General features: G+C 42.0%; 1 protein-coding gene across 1 annotated transcript; it reads right to left on the bottom strand.

The window, feature by feature from the left end:
• Window positions 1–356: 356 nt before the first annotated feature.
• On the bottom strand, window positions 357–4,758 carry POLR1F (RNA polymerase I subunit F). The gene is made up of 4 exons (XM_069860314.1): window positions 4,532–4,758; window positions 3,770–3,911; window positions 2,239–2,447; window positions 357–821 (listed from the first exon to the last, which is right to left on the bottom strand). The coding sequence occupies exons 1-4, from the start codon at window positions 4,756–4,758 to the stop codon at window positions 428–430; spliced, it is 972 nt and encodes a 323-aa protein (XP_069716415.1). The 3' UTR covers window positions 357–427.
• Between the last annotated feature and the right edge of the window lie 7,114 nt (window positions 4,759–11,872).

Here is an 11,872-nt window from a genome sequence, read left to right as displayed (position 1 = left end):
AGCCTATATGTCAGTGGCCTTCTAACCCATAAGTGGTATGTCATTATACTAGAGTACATGAGTCTTCTGCCTTCTCTTCTTGCTCTGAATCAACAGATCATGTTCTTCCCAGAGTACCACGAAAGAGGTTCTAAAAGATCCAAGACACTCTAGAGTTTACTTAACCTTTAAGTCAGGCTGTAAAGTTTCATTCACAGGCATTCATGGACCCCTATGATAATAAGAAAAATCTCAGCCACCGAGAATTTCTTCTGTCACTTCTTCAAATGCTCCTGCATTTAGAGGTGTTTATGCACATATGCACACAAACGTCATCCCATGTAGCAGAATGTTTAGTAAAGAAATAAACACACACATTTTGAAAACTGGATTTTATTGGAAGGTTATAAAAATGCCTGAATCTTATTAAGGAAAGGCACTGCAGACTTTAGTCTCTTTTCTTTTTAGCTTTGGGCTCTTGTGACATCTGAGATAATTCACTTTCTTCAATGTCATTGCAATGCTTTCTTTTCTGTTTCTTTGACTTTTTATGGTCACTATGGTAACCACTGGAGTCACTGGTAGGCAATACATGTTCCTGTTCTTCTTGCTTATGTTTTCTCTTTTTCTTCTTCTTCTTGTTTTTATCATCACATACTCCATTCACAGCATCAACACTCTGCTCTCCATTTTCCTGCCCAGTGTTATCTGTCTCACCTAGAGGCTGTTCTGTGACATCACCTCCCCCAGAGTCATTGCAGCTATTTTCCTGGTGGTCAAGCTCTGGAATAACATCTCCATTTGTACTGTCAGTGATGGTCTCAGATTTTTTGGGCCTCATGCTGTAAAGAAATATACAAAATAAGCTGAAGTAGAGACATCTAAGTGCACCCCACACAGTGAAATGTCAAAATTGGCCAAAACATAGTGCTTATATCAAGTAGATAAAAGATAAGCATTTACTAAAAACAACAACAAATGGAGAACATTACGCTCTAGTTCCTGAAAATGATCAAGTCAGTTTAGTAGTTTCAGAGCAACTCCTATTACCTGACTAGATTCCTACTTCCCATAGAATCAATAGTCTTGTTCAAATCTTAGCCTAATTTTCTTCTCTAAAACACTGTACAGACCATTTTGGTAATTCCTCTTTCCTTGGACTTCATCCACTAATTCATAATTACACATTGTAACACTGCGTAGTATTTTTTTTTACAAGTTAGTCACAAACATGCACAGCCAACAGCCTGTCCACTCATACATGAGACACCGCTGTTTTTACCAAACAGCTGCCTTGCTGAAGTCTATACAATTAAAACAAGGTGATGTCAGAAGACTCAGAAGAAAAAAAAAAAATCCAAAGCCCCAGCAGGTACCTTGCAACTAAGAGCACTGGAGAAAATATCTAGGAAGACAAACATTGAAAGAATACCGTTAAAAATCATGGAGGCGGATACGTCCCCAGTGGCACCGTGAACAAAACTGTTAAATTTGATTTTAAGTTCACTAAAACAATCCAAAGCATCCTTCCAGATTAAAAAGAAAACAAACAACCAAACAAAAAACAAACCAAACCCCCAAAATGTTATGATTTTGCCAGTAGTAGTCATATCATACATTTAATTAAAAATATAACCAGACTGGAAGAAAAAAATTGCTCAACAAATGACCACTTTAAAAAACCCCAAACATCTGAATGAACTCTTCTAAAGATATCACTATTAATATCTTTAGCAAGCTGCTCTAAAAATTTAGAGGCATAAATGAAAGGAAAAAGGTGATGCATGTTCTTTTGTCATGTTTGAGATAAAGTATATTCTTGTGCTTCAGCAAGTATTGAATCATTCACATATAACTGCAGTTTAATAACAGGTGTGTGTGTAGATATAAATTTAAATACTATGTTCAACAATTGAGTGTTTTCACTTGAAAAGCCTATCCACATTTCTAAACACAGCTACTCTATACACCTGGGATGTTATTTTGAACATGCACTATTTGTGCAATCAACAGTTCACAGGTCGGCACACTTAGCTTTTTAAAGCTAAAATAAAATCTGTTTTTATTTTTTTAGGGAAAACTTCCATGTGAGTCCTCAACACTAGAAAGTTTAGTTTCAGGTAACTAACAAAGGCTATTTAAAGACACGGGTTTAAGCTTTCTCGGTTATGCACATAGATGAAAATGTTAATTCAAATCATTTAGCTTGTAACAAATCCATTAAAACAGTTAAAAATATGCTGTAGTATGGCACAACACCTGCTCTTAGTGAGTCCTCCTCGAATGAAGAACACCCCAGCTGCATCAGAATCCAAATGCAAAACTTGAAATTTCAGTTCATCTCCTATTTTTAACCCCAGCTCTTGCCACTGAACAATCGACATTTGTTCAGGTTTAGGGATAGAAGCATTGAAGCATCCATGTATCAGGCAGCCAATATGACTAGGGGCCACTTTATTAATTACACCCTAAAAAAGAAAAAGGAAGTCATATGAAGGTATTGTATGGATCATCCCTTAAAAAGAATTCATGTATTTCATTTGCCATGTGGACATTTTTCAGCAAGATTTCATATGCACAAGTTATGAAGTCAGTTTATTTAGCAAATAAGCTAATTCTTCTTCACTAAAATCAAAACTGTTCCGATATGCTCTTCATACAATTTCTCCCAAACCAAAAATGAAACTGTATGTGCAGGAGAAACGAAGCAAAACATGGGATTTAGCCACAGTGAGTTACTGAATAGAACAGGTAACTACTTCCTCACACTACAGCCATTAATTTTGCTTTAAAGCTACTTTGAGTCCGATTTACTTCCCTTCATGCTGACAGAGCACTACTTAGCAACTAAAGAAACAGGCGACATAGGATTTAAGTATTCCATTCAGTGAGTTTCTAACATATTTGCATGTCTAACGTTATTCACCTTTGTTTTCCCCAAGGATGAACCAAAGACACAAAGGGTTTTTACACTCCTTACCTAGTATTCATTTCTTAATCACAGTTAGAAAGACCCAAGCTGTGTTGCAAAAGGTATGGCACAAAAACAAACATAAGCTAACTCTGAACAGGTACTGACCGTAGGGTGTTAACAAGCTTAGACCTATTTTATGAGCCATACTTTTCCTTTTACTGAAGGGCAGCCTTCATGTACAGCTGATGTACTGCTCCTGTACTTGAAGGAAATAAATAAACTCATGAGAAAATTCTACACGCTCCCATCACTATTAGGTAAGAACAAACATACATATTTGAGCATTACCTGCCTTTCAGAAGGAAGCATTGATAGAAGTTACATACAAAATTATAATACAGTATTTAATATGTAATCCTCATCCTAATAGTTGTATCCTATTAAAATATTGCATATAAATTTAACAAATATAGGGACAGACTAGACAGATTAACAACTGCTCCTACAAACTGGTAATCATTGTATAATGGAATGGTTTGGTTTGGAAGAGACCTTCAAGATCATCCCCCCAAGGCAAGGGGACCTTCCACTAGATCCGGTTATTTAAAACCTCATCCAACCTCATCCAGGGATGGGGCAACCACGACTTCTCTGCGCAACCTATTCCAGTGCCTCATCACCCTCATAGTTAAATTTTTCTTCCTAACGTCTAACCTAAACCTACTCTCTTTCAGCTGTAAACTACTCATACACTAATAAATTACTAATTTAAAGTACAACATAACTCTACGTAATTCCTAGGGGCCTGCAGGGAATCCAAGCTTTGATTACTTAATAAAGAAACCCTCCTCATCAAACTTCAAGGTGGTCACGTACCAACAGTTTTTTCCCTTTCTTGGGGCTGAAGACGATGAAGTCTGCCTCGATGTTTATGTGGATGAACCCTTGGTCGTCGTAAATGTCCCCGAGCTCGCCCACCACTTTGATGTTGTCGTAAGCCACGGGGACACCCTGAAGGCTGGAAGGAAAGAACAGGTGAGAAAGGGAGGAGAAGGGAGGAGAAGGGAGGAGAAGGGAGGAGAAGGGAGGAGAAGGGAGGAGAAGGGAGGAGAAGGGAGGAGAAGGGAGGAGAAGGGAGGAGAAGGGAGGAGAAGGGAGGAGAAGGGAGGAGAAGGGAGGAGAAGGGAGGAGAAGGGAGGAGAAGAAGCGTGCAGGGGCGGAAAAAAAGCACGCGGGGGAGGGGAGAAGAAGAGCGAAGGGGCGTGGAAGGAGCGCGCAGGAGGGGCGGAGAAGGAGAGCGCAGAAGGAGAGCGCAGGGGGGCGGAGAAGGAGAGCGCGCAGGGGGGCGGAGAAGGAGAGCGCGCGGGGGGGCGGAGAAGGAGAGCGCGCGGGGGGGCGGAGAAGGAGAGCGCGCGGGGGGGCGGAGAAGGAGAGCGCGCGGGGGGGCGGAGAAGGAGAGCGCGCGGGGGGGCGGAGAAGGAGAGCGCGCGGGGGGGCGGAAAAGGAGAGCGCAGGGGCGGAGAAGGAGAGCGCAGGGGGAGAGGGAGAAACGGGGGCGATGGCAGCGTTAGTTGGCAGGCCGGCCGCCGCGAGCCCACCCTCCCCGGGCCCCGGGCCCCCCCCCCGGGCCGGCCGCACCTCTCCGAGTACCGCAGGAGCTCGGTGTCCAGCTGGGCGCGGATGCCGGTGCGCTTGCGGCCGAGGTACCGCGGCGGCAGCGCGATGTGGCGGCGTCGCGGCGCTACCACGAGGCAGGAGTAGCGGCGGCCCAGCAGCCCTCGGGCCGCGGCGAAGGAGGGGATGGCGGCGGCCGGCAGCGCGGGGCCCTGAGGCGGCGGCGGCGGCGGCTCCCCCGCCACGGCCATGCTGCGCGCGGGCGGCGGCGCGGCGCGATGACGTCACGGCCGCGACGACGTCGGGGCCGGGACGTGCGTCGGGGAGGTCACGTGGTGCGGGCGGAGGATGCGTGAGGGAGCGACGGCGCCTGCGAATAAACGCTCTTAAGGCTCGTTTTGGGAAGCGAGAATCCTTTATCAGGCCTGGGCAGCGGGACGGAGTGATCAGGGCTTGTAGTCGCCTCCATCGTCGCCTCCATCGTCGCCTCCATCGTCGCCTCCATCGTCCTCAGGCGCCTGGGACTTAGGCAGAGTTATGTTCCTCTTGAAATTAACAGCTTATTAGCGTCTGAGTAGCTCACAGCTGATCTTGCGCATGAAGGAAATAAAAATCCTAAGCATTCCTGTCCTTGTTAAATAAGAACAAACATACCTGTTTGGGAATTGCCTGCCCTTCAGAAGGAAGCAGCCATGTAAATGGCATACAAAATCATGATGGAGTATTTAATATGTAACCCTTATCCTAATCATAGGGTGTGTAACCCTTATCCTGATCGCTACATTGGAAAAGATCTCTTAGATCGTCAAGTCTAAACATTCCTATCTGCCACTAAACCGTATCCTAATCATAGAATCACCACGTTGAAAAGACCCATCAGATCATCGAGTCCAACCATTCCCATCAATCACTAACCCATGTACCTCAGCGCCTCGTCCACCCGTCCCTTAAACCCCTCCAGGGAAGGTGACTCAACCCCCTCCCTGGGCAGCCTGTATCCTATTAAAATATTACATATAAGTTTAACAAATATAGGGACAAACCAGACAGATAGATTAAAAACTGCTCCTACAAACTGGTAATCATAGCATGGTAAAATGGGTTGGGTTGGAAGGGACCTTAAAAATCGTGCAGTTCCAATCCCCTGCCATGGGCAGGGACACCTCCCACTAGATCCACTTCTTTAAAGCCTCATCCAACCTGGCCCTGAACGCCTCTAGGGTTGGGGAATCCTCGACTTGTCTGGGCGACCTGTTCCAGTACGTCACCACCCTCACAGAAAACAGTTTCTTCCTTGTATCAAATCTAAATCTACCCTCTTCCAGCTGTTAACTATTTCCCCCTTACATGCATACGTATAAATTTTCCTAGAAATCTTATGTGAAACAAAGAAGCTCGGGCTTAGTTTAACTATTAAGGCAGGTACACTTTATCCAGAGTTGGAGAAGACGTGGGATTCCTCCTCAGATTGCTTCTACCCAACAGTGATTTCAGAGAACTTTATATACACAGAGGTGTTTTCATATTCATGTTTTTCCATGAAGTCATAAACACACCTTATTCCTGGAACCTCTCTGCATATCCAGGGTGGATGAAATCAATCCCACCCAGAGCTGTTAAGGTGTAGCCATATCTCAGTGGTTAATCTCAATGACTCTGGGTGACAGCAAAATAAGGATCATTATCTTAGTTGTTAATCTTGTTTTAACACATTTTAATGCATTCCATCTCACTGTTTACAAATCACCATTTCATATGCATAGTTTTATTTCTACCCCGGGGACTAATTTTAATGTTATTATGAACTTCACAACAGTCAAATCTCTTGCTAATTTTGAGCTTTGGAGCCAGTTCTGCCCAACCTTGCATTTGAGATGTGGAAAGACTGTAAACAGAGGTGGTTATAGAAGAAAACACATCTGTTCAGCACAGATCATACTTAACACAAGATGTAATCTCCAACGAGTGAACAGTGTCTGGAAAAGCACTGTCTGAAAAAAAACATGGTATGAGAAGGACGTTCAGTCTAACTTTCAAAAGTACAGTTACTTAGTTGAACTTAACTTTAGCTTAAACCAAAATATTCCATGTTTTGTAAGAACAGCTACTTTTCGTATCACTTGGGGATAGCGATTTTTCTCCCTAATCCACTCGTATCCGCCCAGGCTCACCATTTCCTTCCTGTTGGGATTGTACCTCTGTGATTGGCATAATTTATGTTCGCTTTTCAACTGGTTTTGCATGGAATGACCCCGGCCCTGATGCATCTGAGTGCCTCATGAACCACAGTCAAACATTTGGTAGTTTAGGTGAAACACTGGGTTGTGAAATTATTGTAAATTTAAATTGAACGTTTGGTAAATTAGATGACACATGCTGTTATATGATGTCAAATAACCTAAAATTATGTTCTTCGTATATAGTGATGTTAATTGGGAAGAAATTTTTCATTGTGTGGGTGGTGAGGTGCTGGAACTGCTTGCCCAGAGAAGTTGTGGATGCCCCATCCCTGGGGGTGTTCAAGGCTACGTTGGATGAAGCACACCTGATGTTGTGGAAGGTGTCCCTGCCCGTGCAGAGGGATTGGAAGTGGATGATGTTTAAGGTCTCTTCCAACCCGAACTATGACTACAGAATTTGATTTGTATTGCTAAGGCATGAGTCTAATTTGTGCAGATAACAAGAAATTTTGTAATGCTTTATTAAGCACAATACTGAAAGGTAGAAGAAAAAAGAAGGTAAAATTATGAAATTTGCAGAAAGGGATTCTGGTGCACTGTACATTTCAAATGACCTACAGCGTGAGCCACAGTAATAACAAAAAGCTTGCTGTTTTATAACCAATGGAAGTTGTGGCTGGTTAGTAAAGAATTTATCCTTGAAGGTCAGACCTTTATGAACACAAAATTGCACAGTATTGCCTTAAGATTTGAGTCTAAACTGATTTAACAGAAGTGGTGCAAAACCTTGAAAAAGGTATTCGTTCTTTGATTTAAATCTGATTTATATCAGCTTGACTTGTTTTAGTAAATGTACACTTTCAAACTGAAAACACACAGAGAGTTAAATACGTTTTTGATGTATTAATTTCATTAAAGGTGTTAAAACTCCTTTTATGTTGTGGGGGCCTCAGATATGCTGTGGTTCTATAAAAACAGGACTTATGTCAGATACCAGAAATCCTTGGACTCCTGATAATACATTAAGTGATGAATAAACCTTTGAAACTACTCAAATACTGTATCACCAAAAGGTTTGCATTGACTGAATGCACTGAGAAGGCAGGACTTTGTTAGTTTTCAGAGGTAAAACCAGTGGTATAATTTGCAGTACTTTACTGCAAATAAAGTTGGATTACTGTTAGAGAACTGACATAACAATGGCTTTCAGGTGTCAGACCAAACTTGCAAAACTGAAAATGTCTTCATCTACTGTAATCTGTATTCTCTGGTGGCTTTAATCCTTCAAGGTATTTAATGTCTGTTAAAATTAATTGTATATTATATGCTTTCAGCTTTCTGGAAGAAATATTTATATTTTTTATTTCAACTATTCAGATCATATTTAATCCTTGCGATGTGCTTTCAGTTTTAGTTAAAGACCTTATACAATAACCGCATCCACATCTATTCCTAAACGAAATACAAGTTTTATAACTCCTGTTTATGAGTGGATTTAGATATTGAGAACATATAATACTCTAAGGGCTACACTCAACTTTATCCGGGATAATAAAAAACATAACTCTGCTCCTTAAATAAAAACTCCAAATAAGATGGAAAGGCAGTATGAACAAAAATATGGACTTCTGCACTAAACTCTAAACTATGTGGCCAAGGCTGGTAGACTTTAAGGAGAGTTTTGTTTCAGCAACTGCATTACCGCTTAGCCTGGAAGCCCAGAATTGCTCCCCAAGGCAGATTGTGCTGTGGCCACATGTGGGTATTTTAGTTTACATCAGATCTGCACTTTCTGATTGAGTCTCTGTTTATTCCTGCTACCGTGCTTTTGTTTTCACTGCAGAGTATTCCTGGGACTTCCAGATTTCCTTTCAAGCTAAAATAATTTGAAGGATAAAATTTAAATCGTAATGGTCATTAAGTCCATAGGGTCAGGCCACTGCTAATTCAAAGTAGCCTCCTTGAAACTGTTCTAGTGTAGAAACCTGGTCTATGCGTCAGCTGTGTTTCCATGCAAATCCACTTTTGTCAGGTCTTGCTGCCTGCTGATCATAGAATCATAGAATCTTGGAATCACCAGGTTCGAAAAGACCTGTCGGATCATCGAGTCCAACTATGATGCAACATAACTTATCTGGACCAAAAGCTTTGTTGACTTGCAGACTCTAGATACTTCAGACCCAGACTTGGGCTTTTGTTAGCTAATTATAAAAGATGTCCTGACCAAATAGAGGAATCTCAATCCAACTGCCACCTCCCCCAGTCATAGTTCATTTCTGAAAAGTGCCTGGACACTTAACACTTTAATCCTGATATCCTCACATTCATTTTTAATCTTCTTTTTCTTCCCTAGTTATATATCTGCTGTTCACTTCTTGATGTTAGCTTTCAGTTGAAAAACAGGCTGTCTCAGCTGACCTTTTGGCAGCGCTGCACGGAGTCTGTGTCCAAAAAGGCAGCTAAAATCAATGTCTAAACCAGCATGGTATGTTTGCCAAGTCTCACAGTGGCTGATAAAACTGTGCTGAGCCTATTTTTCTTTAGCAGTCCGGTTGCCAGTAACAATTGGAACCAAAACCAAAAGCTGCATTTGCAATCACTATTGTTCTTTTCCTCTCTGTTTTATCTCTGTTGGTCTTGTTTTCTCTATGGAAAGGTCAGACTCCAGTAAGGAGACTAATTAACAGCCACATATCCAGCACCTCTCAGCTGGTCTTTTCTTTTATTCCCATACAGCCGTTGCCATCAATCCACTTTTCTGAATTGACATCATATGTTGGGTAGAAGCCTTATCCAGCAGCCCATTCATGCTCTTTTGTGGCAGCTACAGCTTGTTCCTTCAGAGGGCAGCCTCCATCCAGTATTAAAATCCTGGAAGTCTTAGCTGTAATGGAATATACTGCATCTTGTGCAGAGTTGGAGAGTGCCTGTGGCACTGTTCTGGAGTAGAAGATGCACCACTTAGGACCATGTGCTCAAAGGACTTAGTATGTTTTGAAATTGAATCCATCACAGGTTCCTCATCATACAACTTGTGCTCTATAAAAAAGAGAAATGAAGAAGTGCTGCACAGTTACAAAGAAAGGGTGGATACAAAATTCATCCTCAGAAGCTTGGGGTTTTTTCTAATATTTTAGCTGGCTTCGTGTTTTTCATGTGGTAACATAAAAACCTGCAGTATTTTTAACGACAGTTGCTGTGGTACCTACAATGAAGAATCAGTACTTAAAACTCTCAGTTTTGTTTAACCCTCATCCCAAAGAGAGACTCATCCAAGCATGTTTGGTCACCGAGAATTAAGCATCTAAATGTCACTGAGGGTCTCAACTTCTGGCCCTAAATATGGAATTCTGTTAGGCTAGTTTTGTGGAAGGTTGGTTGTTTTTTGGTTTCTTTTGAGAGCCACCATTCAATTACATATAAAATCCATAATGTAGGGGATTAGCTTAAGTTACAGTAGTTAACAATAGTAAAAACTCATTTGAATGGAAGTAGGAGTTATTACCCTCAGGCAAAAACCTAATTGAAGCAAGTATGGGATGAAAATGAAAATGCTGTTTTCTCTCTGACAAAGACAGTGAGCAAGAAAGGTAGATACTTCTGTCAGTATACATCCCTATCAGACATCCCTTTATCACTGGGTTTGTACTTGAACAAAATGCTGAAAATCCACCAGATGGCACACTAAAGCCTCGATACTTAAAACTGCAGTCATCCAAGAGAAGGGTAGTAACTGCATGGCAAGTTGAAAATTTAATCTGTATTACAATGTGCAGACTGCATCATTTGATCAGTGATTACTAGGTCAATCTTTAATAGCTAGGAAATTACATAGACAAACATTAAAGGAAAGAAATAGGAAATACAGCAATTATGGGTTTATTTCAGATAATAATTTGTCCTGATTTGTGGTGACATTTATGATGTTTGGGATGGGTATCTCCTGACATTTGGGGACTGACTAGACTTGTGTTTGGCTCTTGATTCTCCAAGCAGGTTGTTGCCCGCCATGCAATGGCTGGTATGGCTAGTGATCAGTGTTGCCTACACTGGGAATCTCTCTTCAGGAGATAAAATGTCTCATCTATAAATATATTGCTGAAAAAACTGTACCCAAGTGGCCTTACACTATGAAAATAAGAGAACCTGCTTGTAGGATGGCTGGTGCTGGAGCGGCTGAGAGAGCTGGGGGTGTTTAGCCTGGAGAAGAGGAGGCTGAGGGGAGACCTTGTTGCTCTCTACAGCTACCTGAAAGGAGGTTGTGGAGAGGAGGGAGCTTGGCTCTTCTCCCAAGTGACAGGGAACAGGATTAGAGGGAATGGCCTCAAGCTTCGCCAGGGGAGGTTCAGGCTGAACGTTAGGAAAAAGTTTTTCACAGAAAGGGTCATTGGGCACTGGGAGAGGCTGCCCAGGGAGGGGGTTGAGTCACCTTCCCTGGAGGGGTTTAAGGCACGGGTGGACGAGGCACTGAGGGACATGGGTTAGTGATTGATGGGAATGGTTGGACTCAATGATCCAGTGGGTCTCTTCCAACCTGGTTATTCTATGATTCTATGGTTTACAACTTTGCAGGTGTTTGAAGGCATGGATTCAATCACAGAGGTATCGTGACATGTGACGATCTGGCTGTTGATCTGATGCTCTCTCTCCTCTATTCTTCCAGACAGTGAGTGAACTGTCCTCAGACACTGGCTGAAAGTACAGGAAACCATGTGAGAACGTGACTTTTCCCATGTATACAAGAGGTGATGTTGCCACAGAAACAAGAGCGGGAAGCAGCCCATGCCAACATAAGGAACGCTAGAAGCTTTTCTACAGCATTGTAAGTGCTTCTGATGAATTGTGCTAACAATTGAAGTGGATGCACAGGTTGTAAATGGGGTAAATGAGGTGTCTTTTAACAATCTGGCTATATTACTTTGCAGTTCATACTCTGAGAAACTTCAAGCAACCCTTTACTCCATTCTTTTTCTTAAAAATTGTTAGGAAAGACGGGAATTAAAGATTCACAGGGGATTGCTTCCAGAAAAGCCAGCTGCTATTAATTTTAAGAGTAGAAAATGTATTTTTGCCATCCTGCATTATAACTTCTGTACTTCTTCAAGATACTACGAAAGCTGGTAGAGAAGCCAAAATAATCTTCTGTTTCTACTAGTTCTCTGTCATTTTAGTGTTAATATCCTGT

Source organism: Phaenicophaeus curvirostris, chromosome 6 (genome assembly GCF_032191515.1).
Source record: "Phaenicophaeus curvirostris isolate KB17595 chromosome 6, BPBGC_Pcur_1.0, whole genome shotgun sequence".
NCBI classification, from domain to species: domain Eukaryota; kingdom Metazoa; phylum Chordata; class Aves; order Cuculiformes; family Cuculidae; genus Phaenicophaeus; species Phaenicophaeus curvirostris.
This window is presented reverse-complemented; position numbering and strand designations above follow the sequence as displayed.

Excerpts from the sequence above, each read along its gene's own strand:
- POLR1F (XM_069860314.1), bottom strand. The coding sequence starts at position 4,758 with ATGGCCGTGGCGGGGGAGCCGCCGCCGCCGCCGCCTCAGGGCCCCGCG. Across the intron at positions 3,912-4,531 it reads CTCCTGCGGTACTCGGAGAG|CCTTCAGGGTGTCCCCGTGG; the intron begins GTGCGGCCGGCC and ends CTTTCCTTCCAG. Across the intron at positions 822-2,238 it reads GGAGGACTCACTAAGAGCAG|CATGAGGCCCAAAAAATCTG; the intron begins GTGTTGTGCCAT and ends ATTTCTTTACAG.